General features: G+C 54.0%; 7 protein-coding genes across 7 annotated transcripts; 5 read left to right on the top strand and 2 right to left on the bottom strand.

The window, feature by feature from the left end:
• Positions 1-68: 68 nt before the first annotated feature.
• On the top strand, positions 69-1,159 carry BDW74DRAFT_95500 (uncharacterized protein). The gene is made up of 5 exons (XM_073734154.1): positions 69-268; positions 350-562; positions 647-712; positions 800-994; positions 1,049-1,159. Exons 1-5 carry the CDS (start codon positions 117-119, stop codon positions 1,116-1,118), a joined length of 696 nt encoding a protein of 231 aa, XP_073579167.1. The 5' UTR covers positions 69-116; the 3' UTR covers positions 1,119-1,159.
• BDW74DRAFT_95497 (uncharacterized protein) lies at positions 1,042-1,962 on the bottom strand. Its single transcript, XM_073734153.1, has one exon. It carries the CDS (start codon positions 1,755-1,757, stop codon positions 1,200-1,202), a length of 558 nt encoding a protein of 185 aa, XP_073579166.1. The 5' UTR covers positions 1,758-1,962; the 3' UTR covers positions 1,042-1,199.
• Positions 1,963-2,572: 610 nt separating this feature from the next.
• BDW74DRAFT_170838 (uncharacterized protein) lies at positions 2,573-4,272 on the top strand (the record flags this gene model as incomplete). Its single annotated transcript, XM_073727222.1, has 4 exons — positions 2,573-2,784; positions 2,859-3,149; positions 3,227-3,424; positions 3,489-4,272. 4 exons carry the CDS (start codon positions 2,573-2,575, stop codon positions 4,270-4,272), a joined length of 1,485 nt encoding a protein of 494 aa, XP_073579165.1.
• Positions 4,273-5,315: 1,043 nt separating this feature from the next.
• Positions 5,316-7,130, top strand: BDW74DRAFT_182770 (uncharacterized protein; the record flags this gene model as incomplete). The annotated part of the gene is made up of 5 exons (XM_073730339.1): positions 5,316-5,498; positions 5,555-5,671; positions 5,727-6,073; positions 6,148-6,701; positions 6,772-7,130. The coding sequence occupies 5 exons, from the start codon at positions 5,316-5,318 to the stop codon at positions 7,128-7,130; spliced, it is 1,560 nt and encodes a 519-aa protein (XP_073579164.1).
• Positions 7,131-7,558: 428 nt separating this feature from the next.
• BDW74DRAFT_188286 (uncharacterized protein) lies at positions 7,559-9,046 on the top strand (the record flags this gene model as incomplete). The annotated part of the gene is made up of 3 exons (XM_073731682.1): positions 7,559-7,716; positions 7,794-8,680; positions 8,754-9,046. 3 exons carry the CDS (start codon positions 7,559-7,561, stop codon positions 9,044-9,046), a joined length of 1,338 nt encoding a protein of 445 aa, XP_073579163.1.
• On the bottom strand, positions 9,022-10,148 carry BDW74DRAFT_161929 (uncharacterized protein). The gene has a single exon (XM_073725859.1). The coding sequence runs from the start codon at positions 10,075-10,077 to the stop codon at positions 9,139-9,141; it is 939 nt and encodes a 312-aa protein (XP_073579162.1). The 5' UTR covers positions 10,078-10,148; the 3' UTR covers positions 9,022-9,138.
• A 1,750-nt stretch (positions 10,149-11,898) lies between these two features.
• BDW74DRAFT_95471 (uncharacterized protein) lies at positions 11,899-13,093 on the top strand. The gene is made up of 4 exons (XM_073734152.1): positions 11,899-12,019; positions 12,071-12,190; positions 12,263-12,927; positions 12,989-13,093. The coding sequence occupies exons 1-4, from the start codon at positions 11,952-11,954 to the stop codon at positions 13,024-13,026; spliced, it is 891 nt and encodes a 296-aa protein (XP_073579161.1). The 5' UTR covers positions 11,899-11,951; the 3' UTR covers positions 13,027-13,093.
• The last annotated feature ends 1,657 nt before the right edge of the window (positions 13,094-14,750 follow it).

Below are 14,750 nucleotides of genomic sequence, written 5' to 3'. Positions count from 1 at the left end.
TAGTTAAGTCTACCTGTATCAGGTATAAATATGGCCCCTGGAGGCACGGAGTACAGATCAACAACCTCGTTTCTTAACAACCCAACCTTAAGCAGGGCGACCGGTCATTGAACACAATGCATATCATCAAGGTCCAGGCTCTTTCTGCTTCCTTGCTCGCAACTCTCGCTGTCTCCGCGCCCGTTTCTCTGGGCGGACAAGCCCAGGTTCGCAGCGCGCAGACTCCAAAGTCAGGGGAATTTTTCTATCGAGATGTTGAGGCCCCAGTGTATGCCATCCTGTGCCTGCTCCTATACTACCAGATTATTTATCTGGTAGCATCTCTTAACACTCAGCTAACAAATAGCAGCGTAGAAACCGAGAGTACTACCACTGGCCCCAATGGCTCGCTCGACTGGCTCCGTGCCCGGGACAGGACGGCCCATATTGACAGGGCTCGCCGCCAGGGTAATATATCCCCAGGCAGGGGGGCGTGGATTTTCCAGGAAGTACCTGGATCTGAAACCGAGGACGCCGCCTCTGTCAAGAGAGCACGAGCCCCAGATGTCGCTGATTCTGCGGAGTACGTGCGCACCCCTTCGAGTTCAACGCTGGCTACTCCAGGTACATGGTGAAATCAAGGAGCTAACGATGTATCGCGCAACAGGAAGACGAGAGGGGTTACAACCTATGGCCCCAATATCTACTACGCTGCTGGAGTGGACGTCCCAGGGTATATTTCCTTTCCCTCCCCGTCCTTTTGTGTCTTAGCTACCCTAGATATCTAGGTGTTGTACTTAGCTAACCAACTGGTGAACAGAGAGACAGCAAAGACAGCGGGTGCCAATATCGCGAGCGGACCCAACGGCGCGCAGGACTGGCTTCTTGAGGATGGCGATGACTCTGCGTCCATCAAAGCCCGGGCTCCCCAAGGTTTTGAGAAAGGCAGCTATGCGTATCGCAAGACAGCCGGACCTGTCTCCAAAGATCTTGCCGACACATCCTCTCATCCTAGGTATGGTTTGGCTCTCTGTCTGGCCTTGTTGCACACAGCTAATCAAACGACAAGCAGTGTGCAAACTAGCAACGTGGAAGCAGACGGCGAGGTTCAGGCATCGTCGGTTGGGGTTCTAGAGTAAGTTATAATGAAGGCAATCTGGCCTTATCTAGCACTAGACCCTTCGTCGCATACCATATCATTTCCATCCATGCGGTGCACGCTAACCTTGACACCTCCCCCCGCTCAGCGGCAGCTGGAGTTTCTCCAAAAGGGACGCCGCCGATGTCGTTGAACCCGATACGGCCGGCGACAGCGATGCCCCGATCGCCGCCAAATACGTTAGCTGGTGGAACTTCCAGACTCGGGCTAGAGGCGAGAAACCTCGAGTCCATGCTCGAGACGCGACGGACGCAACAGGCGATGCCGACACCGACACCGATGGCGGTGCTGACGCCCAGTATGGCCCTGAGTATTTCAGCTGGTACTTCGGGCTTCGAGCCGATCCTGAGCGAGGTGTGGCCGACAGTGACACTGCAACGGTCTCAAGGCGCTCTGCGCAGGACTCCAACACCGACCCGGACGCGGGGAATACCGAGCCGATCGGGGATGGAGACTCAAATTCAAATAGCGATGACGACGGCAACTCGGAACCTATTGGCCATGCAAGGGATATTGGGGCCCAGGGGGCTCCGATCACGAGCGCTCCTGTTGGTGACGAAGAGGGGACCTTCTCTGCGTCGAGGTGGGTAGAATTTGATTTTGGAAACGAGGATGACATCGAGCCCTAGATTGAGATGGTCTTGATGATAAAGGGCATATCTCGACAGATTTTGGACTTGGTTACTTATAGGTAAAGCTAACTATGGCTGAGAGGTACCTATTCATTCATAGCATATTGCACCAATACAGATGGTATGCTTAATACCACTTTCATCTATCTGGAGCACAATTGAGAGCCATAGGGTACTTGAGTATGGTCATAATCTTGAAGTCTTGTGAGGAGTAAGACAATTTCCAACAAGGCATGAACGTATCATGAAGATATGCTACCATTGCCCTCTGTGTTTGCCCCAAACCCTTGGAATGGGGCATCAGGCACAGACCCCGGGCGTCGATGTCATACGAGGGCCGTGGAGCTCGGGGAAATCTCCAGACTCGGCCTGGACTCTGGGGAAACCCCGCTTCGGCTTTGGCTTGTCATTTCAAGGCTGTGATTGGCTGTTGCCCCTCAGTCCGGGCCAGGTTGGCGGCGTTTTGTTGGGCTTGAACCCGAGTCGGGCGGGACACAACAGGAACAGAAGCCTTTAGCAACTTACTTTGAAAAAGTATGCAGACTCAGATATGATCTTTCAGAAGGTATTGACCCTCGGTAAGCATTCTCCCGACACTCCACAACCCCGCCTTCCCCCCAGACTCCCTAGCTCGGAGGTTGTCCGAAGCCGGCATCTCCACGACGGTCAGACGACCCGCTGGGCCCCAGTCATGCTAGACCGACCCATCATGCCTTCCTGTTCGCTTAAAAGCTTGCAGTCCCCCGCAAACAGACTTCTCACCCCAGTTCCTTCCCTTCCTCACGCTCCTACAACCGCGAGCATGGCTGAAGTCGACGAAAAGGCTGACGCCGTCGAGGTCGCCAGCCACCACCACCAAAAAGCTCACTTCGAGCACGACGAGCTCTACCATGCCTACGCGGCCAAGGGTGAAGAATGGCATCGAAACATGACGCGCCGGCTGATGCGCAAGGTCGATTTACATCTTCTGCCGCTGCTGGTCGTTATGTACCTGCTTAACTTTCTGGACCGGAAGTGCGTCCACCTCTTTACCCTATCTTCCCTCCACGTCCATTGGCATGACGACTGACTGGTAATTGTGTGTGTAGCAACCTCTCCCAAGCCCGCCTCGGCACCCTCGAATCCGACCTCAACATGTCCGGCACCGACTTCAACCTGGCGACCAGCATTCTCTTCGTCGGATACCTCCTAATGCAGCTGCCGTCAAACTTGCTGCTCACGCGCGTGCGGCCGAGCCTCTTTTTGGGCATTGCGATGGGCATCTGGGGCGTTATCTCGGCGTGTCAGGCGGCGGCGCATTCGTTTGCTGGCTTGGTTGTGGCACGGTTCTTCCTGGGGTTCGTGGAGGCGCCGTTCTTTCCGGGGGCTGTTATGTTGATGTATGTTCACGCTCTTGACCCAGGATATATTGGAGTTTGTCAGTAGGGCAAATGCTGACATGAGATGGTTTGGATAGGTCGAGTTGGTATACGCGGCAAGAACTGTCATACCGGATTGCCTGGTTTTACGCCGGAAGTTCCCTAGCGAATGCGTTCGGCGGCCTTATCGGTGCCGGTGTCCTGGGCAACCTGCACATGTCGCATGGGATCTCAGGGTGGAGATGGTTGTTTATCATTGAGGGCAGTATCACGGTTGCCTTGTCGATTTTGATACCGTGCGTCTTCTTAAACCCTACCCCCCCACCGAATCAATTCATCACTGACTTATAACTGGTGTAGGATCCTCCTCCCCAACTACCCCGCCACAACACCCTGGCTGTCCGACGAGGAAAAAGCCTACGCCCAATGGCGCCTCATCAACGACGCCGGCGAGGCAGACGACACCGGCGCCTCCAGCATCAAGGAAGCCCTGATCGCCGTCTTCACGGATAAACGCATCTACCTCTTCATCCTGCTCCAGCACGCCTCTCTTCTCTCCCAAACATTCCAGTACTTCTTCCCCTCAATTGTACAAACCCTCAACTACGGCAACATCGAAACGCTCCTCATCACCGCACCCGTCTGGATCGCAACCTTCCTTGTATCGCTCGTCGTAACCTGGACATCCGGCAAGACCAACGACCGCAGCATCCACATCATCTGCCTGATGCTCGTCAGTATAGCAGGGTGCGTCATCTGCACAGCCTCCACCAACATCGGCGCCCGCTTCCTAGGCATGTTTCTCATGCCCATGGGCGCCGTCTCCGCGTACCAGATCATCATCTCGTGGGTCGCGAACTCGTTTCCCAGACCATTGGTCAAACGCTCTGCGGCGATTGCGACGGCCAATATGCTCGGAAATACGGCGAGTATTTATGGGAGTTATATGTGGCCTGCTTCTTCAGGGCCACGGTATGTGCCTGGGGGCAGTGCGACGGCGGGCGTGGCGCTGCTGGTGGCCGTCATGGCGTTTGTGATTCGGACTGTGCATGTGAGGATTAATAAGAAACTGGAAGAAAGGGAGAATGAGAGTCTTGATGATGCGAATCTCGATGCGCCGAGGGGATTCCGGTATATCCATTGATCTTGACACGGATGTCTTCGAGTACGACTGGTTTTCTGATGTTGATACCATCTTGGGAGTGTGTTTATGGGTGGTGCAATGTTAATGTCCCTGGTAGATTCCAATTTAACGATTTCATGACTTGATGAAGCAGATTCCGGTTTCCCTATTCATAGCTCTAGTACCTAAGAAGCGTCGTAGACCTACCGAAGCTCGGGGAAATACCTAGACCACGTCCGCGTTGACGCCAGGATTGGACCGGCCCAGGGGCAGGGTTGCGCCTTTCCCTTATAACTATAGTTATACCATACCATAGTATGGTATCCGTTCTACCTAGAGCTCCCTGGAACTCTCCGTTCTCGACTCATCTCATGATTTAGCCATCCCTTTTGAGAGCACAACAACAGGCAGCACTATCAGCGGACACGATTCCAAGCCTTGAAGTCCAGAAACAGTGGACCCGACTCAGTGCTGGAAAGAGTGATACCCTAGGCACTTTGGCAAAGCCATTCATTTTTCAACGCGAGCACAAAGATACTTTCAGACATTCGCCACAGTAACGCCCCATGAACACAATGGTCTCATGAAATTGTGACCCCAGAATCCACGTGGGGACAGACTGGAGTTCCTGGAGTCAGCCCTGGTCCCATCAACTGCAGGTGCCAAGTCTGCATCAACAATCCCAGCCAAGGATGATGCGATGCGATCGTGGAGATAAGAAGCGCTCTGAATACAGTCTACGTCTCTCGGACGAGTGCGCAGCCAAGAACATACTCCTTCGTGCTCCATACACGCGTCTCATTCGCTGTTGCTGCTTTCTCGCACGCCATCCCGTCGTTGGATTGCCTGTGCTCCCACCACAAATGCCTACGCTTCGATCTAATCTCTTGCACCGTTGGAGGTCGCTATTGCGCCATTTAGAGGCGCTTCTTCACTGACTTGTTCTACGATTCTACCGGTCCTAATCACCATGGCCATGGCGAGGGCGGGTAGGTATAAAGGCCGGGGCCCATTACCTCCATTCTTTCGCAGGCAGCAAACCTGACTTGCGAGCCAACGACGCAATGACAACTCTCAAAAGTAAGGAGCCGACGGATAATGTGGCCAAGGCTGCCAGCGAAGCAAGCGATGAAGACAGACGGCGCGAGTTCCTGGCGTCGTTCACGCCAGAGGACGACAGGCGGATTATGCGTAAGGTCAACAATCGCTTCTTATGGCTGATTGGGGTTATTTATGTTATCAAGACGGTGCGTTCTGCGTGGATTCTAGATGATTCCACGAGGTCTAATTTGCAGGTGGTCAGATCGACTATACCAACGCCGCGGCCGTCAAAGTTCTCCAGGTCGGAGAGGAGCGCAATGTGCTAACGGAGCTGAACATGTCCACGAATGAGTACAACTGGGTGCAGTCGATCTACTTTGTGCGTCGCACCTCTTTCTAACACCCTCATTGACCAAGGATACTAACCGCATCAGATAAGCTACGTCGTCTTCGAAGTCCCCAGCAACCTACTCCAGAAGAGATTGACGCCTCGCCTGTGGCAAAGTAGGATTATGCTTACCTGGGGTATTGTGCTGGCCTGCCACGCAACTGTGCAGAATAAGCACGCGCTGTATGCGTTGCGCTTTATCCTTGGGATGTGCGAGGCTGGCATGTTCCCTGGCATTGCGGCGCAGCTGTGCGGGTGGTATCGCAGCGACGAGATGGGGACACCCATTATGTGGATGTTCGGTTTTCAGAATACGTCGGGGATCATTGGATCGCTAATCACATATGGGATCTCGTATATGAATGGGATGAGGGGGTTGAGTGCCTGGCGATGGTGCGTCCTGTCCTGCGCTCTATGGTGTCCATGAGATCGGGGCAATTGCATGGCGGGCTAACTGAAAAGCGCAGGGTCTACCTCCTCGAAGGCCTCTTCACGATCCTCTTCTCAGCCGTAATCTTCTTCGTGCTACCGGACTGGCCGAAATCCGAGCGGAGCAAGAAATGGCTCTCCGAGCGCGAGCACGAATACGTCGAGACGCGCCTGTCGGAAAACGCGCCCAAGGAAAGCGACGCTAGCTTCGACAAGGGCGAAGTAATCGATGCCCTCAAGGATCAAAGGACATATTCCTTCATGGTCTCGCAGATCCTCATCAACTTCGCCGGATACGCATTGAGCTGGCAGCTGCCCACCATAACAACGAGTCTGGGCTTCGCGGGCCTCCCGCGCAACCAGCTGCTTAATATCCCGCCCGCCGCGGCGTCGGTGCTCGCTATTATCTTCTCGGGCTGGTTCTTAAAGAAGGCGTACGTCACTCGCCCGGCGTATATCATGACTGTTATCATGGGCCCGCTGTTGCTCTTCTTCATCCTCTTGGCGGTTCTGGATAACAAGGTCGGCATTTATATTGCCTGTGTTTTTGGGACGATGTTTTATGCGGTCTATTTTATTCCGTTTTGGGCTTGTATGTCTTCCTCCTTCCCTCCGTTTTTATCTTGGCTAGGTATTCCTGCTAACAACACTCCGCTCCGTAGGGCGCAGCTCCTCCCTAAAAGGCACCACCGGCTCAGCCTTCACACTCGCCTTCCAATCGTGCGTTGGGCAGGTCGGCGGCGTGATCGGGCCGCAGCTGTTTCAGAGCCGCTTCGCGTATAACGGGTACAAGACGCCGTTTGCGATTTGTGCGGCGGTTGTGGGAGTCTCGTGGGTGACGAATGGGTGGACGTGGTGGCTTACAGGGAACGTCGAGTATGATGTGCTCCGGGTGCGGAGGTTACGTATTAAGGAGGAGAGGGAGGGGAGGGTTTATGCGGGTGAGGATGTGAGGGTTTATAGTGAGAGGGTGTTTTATGAGGGTGTTGCGCGCAGGAAGGAGGAGGGGGAGAAGGTATAGCGGAAGGGATGGGCGGACGCGTGGTGGCTTACGTGCGGTATGCAAGGGGTGCCGAGGATGGACAAGGGATATACTCCGTAGACTACACTCAAAGTAGTTCTTTGGATGTAAGGGTATGCCAGGGCCAGGGAACCAGCGTCATAGCGGAGCAAAGCCGCGTGCGGGGGATCAGGGCATCCAGGCCGAGGTTGGCGTGCTTGGGGGATCGTCCACTGGCTGCGTCTTTCCTGTTCGTTGGAGAAGACGAATAACAAGCACATAATTTCGGGTGTCGGCACGCATTACAAATACTAAGCAGTATATATGGAGGCATTGCTGCCCGTCCCTTCTGCCTTGTAGGGCTGGTGTTTTTGCAACCCGGCGTTCATATAATTCAACGACTCATTGAGATGAAATGATGAGATGGAGATTTGCTCTTACTGCTCATTATGTCCTCAACCAATACAGAGAGTGAGCCCGAGAAGGCCACTCCTACTATTATAACCGGAGTCGATGGATTCCAGCCGACTCCTCTGCCACCAAAAGAAGGCGGCCTCCACGGCTGGCTCCAGGTCTTTAGCACGCTCTTCATCCTCTTCAACATCTGGTACTTACCCTTCTACCACTTCCCTCTTTTCCACTGGCCTCTTAATTTCCTATACTGACTTTATCACAACAACGCAGGGGCCTAGCATTCGCCTTCGGCTCCTTCCAAACCTTCTACACCCTCGATTTCCTCCCCTCAACCTCAACGTCCTCTATCTCATGGATCGGCACTCTTCAATCCTGGCTCCTGATTATCGGCGGGTTAGTCTCCGGCCCGCTCTTTGATGCTGGATATTACATGCCCCTCATCGCAACGGGGTCATTTCTGTCAGTTTTCGGAATCATGATGCTCTCTCTCGCAACGGAATACTACCAGATCCTGCTTAGTCAAGGGATATGCGCGGGACTCGGCTTCGGACTCCTCTACATTCCGGCCTTGACGATCGTAAGCCGGGGTTTCGTCAGGAAGCGTGCACTTGCACTCGGCTTTGCGACGGCCGGTGCGCCAGCAGGGGGCGTGATATACACGCTCATATTCGAGCAATTACTCCCGCGAGTTGGATTTCCGTGGACGGTGCGGATTATCGGGTTCGTCATGCTGTCCCTCTTCATCGCAGCGGGTCTTATGGCACATATCTCCTCCCCCATTAGCTCCTCCAAACCACCATCTCCAATCCAACCGCAGAGCAAACGTCAACTCATTGACACCCGCGCCCTCAAAAACGCCCCCTTCTGGTCCTTCACAGCCGCAAACTTCACCCTGTATCTCGGCTACATGTCGCCCTTCTACTACATCCCCATCTACGCGGAGACGAAGCTCGGCCTGTCCCGCTCGATGGGGCTGTACATCCTCATCATCAGCCAGGCATCGTCTATCGTGGGGAGAGTGGTTACAACAGCGGTGGCGCATTACTTCGGCGCCATGATCCCGTGGATTCTTACGGGTGTTGCGAGTGGCGTCCTTTGTATGGCATGGATTAGTGCGGCGAGTACGGTGCGGTTTATTCTGTTTGCGGCGTTTTATGGTATGTCTCGCCTTAACTTATTCCCTACTGTCCCCAGATATTATGTTTTTGTGCGTGATGTTAACATGTGTAGGCGGGATATCCGGCGCCCTCGTCCCCCTCCCACCCAGTGTGTTTCCGTATATCTGTCCTGATCCGGCGGCACTGGGGACATGGCTCGGCATGGCGCAGAGCATGACGAGTTTTGCGACGCTGATCGGGGCGCCGATTGCGGGGGCACTTGCTGATATAGGGTCAACCGGCAGCGAGGATCTGAACTTCGTGGGTGTCCAGCTTTGGTGTGGGGTGCTGATGCTGGCTGGTGCTGCGCAGTTACTGGGGCTGTGGGGGTTGCTGTATAGACGGGGAAAGAGGGGTTTATTCTGATAGGTATTAACATCCATTGCATACTATGGTAAGGCAGGCAGGTATCAAAAACGCCAACTAGTCAACAATAAGGTAAAAGCAGCAGAGTTCAATCAACGATACCAAAACCAACACTCCCCACTACTCTCATACTCGCTCCCCCCGTCGCCATGATCAATATCCAGCGCCGTGGCCATATTATACCCGTGCTCATGCAGTATCTGCATAAGATCCAGTGCCAGCAACCGCGCCTGCACCGCGCCCTTCCCACTCATCCTCGTCCACAGTGTTCCGCGAACCTTGAGCTCGAACGTGCCCGACACAAAATCCTTATTACACTTCTCGATGCGGTCGCCAAAGTTCGAAATCAGGGCTGTCGCAAGCTCAGTTGATGCATTCAGCAGATGAATCAAGTCCGCGCCGTCGAAGGAGATACAAAGCCACGAGTACGACCGGGCCGATTGGCGCTGGAAAATGAGACTGTCGCCTTGCCCATAACTCTTATAGTCGCCCATCCGGCTGATACGGCCACCAGGGGAGGAGAGAACGCTCCACCCCTCCTTTGCGAACGCATCGAGGAGACCCATCAGTGTCACCCGGATGGCGATCTTCTCTTTGTCACCCCCGTAGCCGAGTGGGTTGCCTCTGAGCTTGAATTCCAGGCTCTCGTCGTATTTGTGTACGTTTTGGATTCCCTTGGGCCAGAGGGCTTTGATTACTTCTGAGGCTAGGGCTGTGAGGGGTTCTGGGAAGCGGATGAAGCGGAGTTTGTCGCTGTCGTTGAGGGAGAGCATGGCGAGGGTGGAGGCGTGGCTTTTTGGGGGGGGTTGGGTTGCTCCGGCGGTAGTGCTGGCGCTGGTGCTGGAGAGGGAGAGTGTTGTTGCTGGGATTGAGAGCGTTGAGGTGTGCGAGGGGGCGCGGGTTAGATCGTAGCCTGGGCTGGGATTGGGGTTGGGGCCTGGGGCTGTACTTAGAGCGGTGGCTTCCGTGTAGGCGGGTGGGTGGTCGTGCATGACTGCTGGGAATTTATCGTGGGGGTAGGTGTATGCCATGGTGAATTTTGAATTTCAGATATGGATTGCAGCTTTTTAGATCTCGAAGTGTGGTAGACTCGGATCAGTGGGGGGCATGGGTACGGGTCCCTAAGTCCAGCGGCTAGGCAGGACCCCGTATTTATCGAGCACTGGTCCCGACTGGGTGGTTATTGTTCTGCCTGATCTGGATCCTGGAGGGCTAGGTAGGTGCCAGCTAAGCCACTGTGATCCCTGCTAGCATGGATTAGCTGGAGCTATTTTACAGCCAGTCGTTGTTGGTTTCGAGGCTGCGCCACAATCCAGTCTCAGCATGGAATATGGATGGCATCATGCCCTGCGCCCTGTGGAATTGAAAGAATCCTTCTATAAATTCCAACTGGCGCGTTCGTGGGCAGTCCCGCCAACTTTGCAGCTGGGATTGCCATATCATGAGGTACAACGGCAGGAGCAATGGGAGAGCCCAAGGGGCATCGAAACCAGCGACCGGCATCAGCTGGCTCGGTTTCTAGACGCAATTTACAGGTCTTCCGAGTCAGGGTTCAGCCACATTGACGTCGATCAAATATTGCTTTATACCCCGCAAGGCTGGCGAGTGGGCTGCCGTGCCGGTAGGGTCTGGGCCGTTTCCTGGTTGCCTAGATCCCGGTACCGCAGCCCTACCTCCAGCTAGATCATCAATGTGTCACTATATTGTGGTCCGCGGACCCTCTTTCTTACTTGTTGATCGTTCAGTGGCATCATATATCCTGATTCACCTAAGATATCATGACAAGTTGTCACCTCCAGCTGTATCTAAACAGTGCAATTGCACTTCGATATAGCAGCCATATGCCACACCCGACACAGAAGGCCCTGGGCATTACCTACCATACACCTGCATTGCCCAGTGAGTTCTTCAGTGAGCGCACAATCGAGTGAGCGCATGATTGTGGGTCTCTTGGAGCTTGATTAGGCCTTATCGAGTTCGGGGATCACGAACAACTAGGGCTTGACGGCAGTGCCACACAGGAAGCAGCTATTGCTCGCTGAAGCCATAATCATGTCCTCGTGCGCTACTTCATAATTGTGAATACCAGGTTCACGATCTTGAGCTCGCAAAGACATTTCTCTAGCCTACCATTAAGACTGCTATTTCTCTATCTGACAAGCGGTCCTTGCTCCGAGATTGCGCTTGTGTACTATAACAATCACGCATGCTATACACTCTTCCCATTGCTCCAGTGCAAGGTCAATGCAAAAGCGAAAGAAACGAGTTGTTTCTACTGTTCTAGGAGTGAGATTCCCATCAAGCACTAGATAGCTACCTTAATTTGCGATACTAGGCCTTGACTTGCTAACCTGCCCTATACCCCTCCGAAAGACCCCGCTAGTATACCTGGTTTCCCACTCCAAGACGCCAGTATCTCAAAAGTAACACCGTGCTTATCTCTGCTTTCAACATTACAGCACTTCTAAACGATTACTTTCGCATGTCTATCTAGATAGTTGCCCAGGTGAGTGATCTTTCGGAGTCTCCAGGGTTAATTTCAGCATCAATGCGAGAACCTCAATACTGCGATCGAGCTATTGATCTCCTATCTCATAATTCTAGGAGCACTTGAGATTACTTTAAGTTTCTAGAAAGCCCATATAGACCCAGACCCTGATCTAGAATCTCAACCTCCTACGCCATCATGAGATCAGCGCCCCACGTCCTTAAGCCCGCTGTTAACCAATCAGCACTCACCATCGGCCAGAGCTATCAAGTAGCTTGAATGACTGCATTGTGATGTGATCTTGACAGTTAGATATATACTCAGTCTCCTGCTGTTGTCCTTTTATTTCCTAGACCACTTATTTCCTCACCCAACTCCAACTATATCCATTCTTCAATTCACACAACCACCGCCACAATGTCCCGCATGGCAAAAGACAACACCTTCCAGGCGCCTCAGAGCGCCCAGACCCAGAACACACCGGGGTATTTCCTTCCTGTCTCCTCAGAAAGTCTCATATCTAACTATCCCCGCAGCCTGGAAAGCAAAATGCAGCCCGCCAGCGAATCCACGAAACTCGAGACATCCGACGGAATCGCAGAGTATAAGGGGTCCGGCAAGTTGGCTGGCAAGAAGGCCCTGATTACAGGCGGAGAGTGCGTCTAACTACACCATCCCCTTCCCTACCTTACTTTCCTAATGGTACGGACACTAAAGTGAGCGTGCAGCTCGGGAATCGGCCGCTCCGTCGCAGCCCTCTACGCAAAAGAAGGCGCAGACATCACAATCGTCTACTTACCAGTTGAAGAAGACGACGCCCAGGAAACGAAGAGACTCGTCGAAGCCGAAGGAAAGCAATGCCTCCTGATCCCTGGCGATCTGCGCGACCGGGATTTCTGCAAAGACGCCGTGGACAAGCACGTCCAGAAATACGGAACCATCAATATCCTCGTCAACAACGCTTCCCAGCAATTCAGCTGTCCCGACCTAGCGGAGATAAACCTCGACACGGTCGAAGACGTCTTCAAAACGAACATCATCCAGATGTTCGCCATGACCAAGTTCTCGCTGCCGCATATGAACAAGGGAGACTCGATTATCAACAACACGTCTGTTACGACGTTCCGCGGGACGGCGAGTATGGTTGATTATGCTTCTACCAAGGGTGCGATTGTGGGATTCACGAGATCTGCAGCGCTGCAGCTTATTCCTAAGGGGATTAGGGTTAATGCTGTTGCGCCGGGGAGCACGTATAGTCCGATCCAGGTTGATACAAGAGACGAAGAGCAGATGCAGGGGTGGGCAAGTAAGAAGCCGCTTGGGCGGCCGGGGCAGCCGAGTGAGGTTGCGACGAGCTTTGTGTTTTTGGCTAGTAGTGATGCGAGTTTATTTTGTGAGTCTCCCAACCCTATGAAAATGCATTGTGGGTGGGAAGATGGGCTAACAAGAAGCAGATGGACAAATTATGCACCCCTACCCGCTGGGTGAGTAGATGTATTTCTTGTCCTATGATGATGGGATGATATGGTATGATTCGAACTACCTACGGATACTTTGTACGTAATGGATGCAACGAAATGATTGTGGAAATGAAATCAAATCTAAAAAGAAACTCGCTATGCTACATGTTCTTGCTCGAGTACATGAGGTCGTAAAAGATCACCATGATACCATTCCTATCAAACACCAATTGGCTTATATTCAGAAAAACCTTACCAATGCCGTCGCTACAATCAAGATCAAAACTAACAAGAGGGTATATAGATGGCGTCCACTCGCAAATGCCAACAACGGACTGCACGGCTTCGTCGTCTCAACGGAAGGTGCAACAAAGCCATTCTGAACGCTGTACTTCTCGGAGACAGTGCTCTCATTCAATGGCTCCTTCTCCTTCTCCTTCACCGTAGTCTTCCCTGTGCCTTCCACTTTTGTTGGGGCGGGGGTTGCAACGGTCGCGGCTTCCTTTCCTGTGCCGATGACACCGTCACCTCCTGCTGGAGCCAGAGCCTTCGAAACCTCTTCCCCTGGACTCTCCTTCGGAGTCGGAGTTGGACTAATAGCAGCAGGCTCGGGCGTCGGCGCAAGCTGCAGAATCAAGTTCGCCAAATCCGCATGCCCATTCTCCTTCGCAATCATGTACGGCGTCTTGCCCGACGAATCCTTACTCCAGACATCGGCGCCCGCCTGAATCAGCCGGCGCACCGAGTTCTCGAATCCGATTTGCGCCGCAAAGTTCAGAAAGTACTCGAGATTGACCTTTCCGGCTGCTTTTTCCGAATCATCGCCCTCTGCCTGGGCCTTGCCCTCGCCCTCGCCCTCGACTGCGGCTGCAGCTGCGGCTGTCGCTGTCCCTGCGGTAGGAGCTGGGAGCTCGGCTCCTTGCTCAATCAGCAGTATGCCAATCGCCCCTGCCGTCCACAGCGCCGGCCAGCCCCAGCTATCCTTGGTGTCGATGTCCGCGTCGTGCTCCAGCAAGAGCCGGGCTGGTCCCCAGTGGTTATGCATGACCGCTAGGAAGAGGGGTGTGCGGCCGTATCGGTTCCGAAGATTGATGTCTGCCCCATGCTCGATGAGGAGCTTTGCAGTTGGAGTGTCGTCGTCTTCCACGGCCCAGTGCAGCGCGGCCTGGCCCATATCCGGGTCGACCTGGTTGATTTCATCGAGCGAAGCTTCGGCGAGCCGTTCCTTGAGCTCGGTGATTTGCTTGGACATGACGAGGGACCAGAGGGGGAGTGTGCCGTGGATGGAGAGGCCCGTGTCCGCGCGTTGCACTTCATCGATGAGGGTCCCGCTGGGGGAGCGTTTTGGGAGAGAGCGAGGAAGGCGCCCTTCGGCTTTCATGCGCTCGCGGGCGGCCCGGAACATCTCGATGACGGCGAGATGGTGGCTCTCGTGGGCGACTAGGATCGGGGTCCGGCCGTGGATGTCTTTGATTGTAGGATCGCCGCCGGCGTCGAGCAGGACTTCGACGGTCTCGAGGTCGTTTGTGCGGGCTATGTCGTGGAGGGTCGTCTTCCCGTGCACGTCTTGCATGTTCACGTCGAGGGTTGAGTCATGGGCGCGCAGCATCTGTATGATATCCGGTCGGCGGTTTACAGCAGCGGAATGGAGGAGGCCGCGCTCAAAGACATCCTTGTGGTGCACGTTGACGCCGCGATCCAGCAAGAGCTGTACGATGGACGTGCGTCCGTAGTCGATGGCGCGCATGATCGCTGT

This window comes from Aspergillus multicolor (genome assembly GCF_047715735.1).
Source record: "Aspergillus multicolor strain CBS 133.54 unplaced genomic scaffold BDW74scaffold_38, whole genome shotgun sequence".
NCBI classification, from domain to species: domain Eukaryota; kingdom Fungi; phylum Ascomycota; class Eurotiomycetes; order Eurotiales; family Aspergillaceae; genus Aspergillus; species Aspergillus multicolor.
This window is presented reverse-complemented; position numbering and strand designations above follow the sequence as displayed.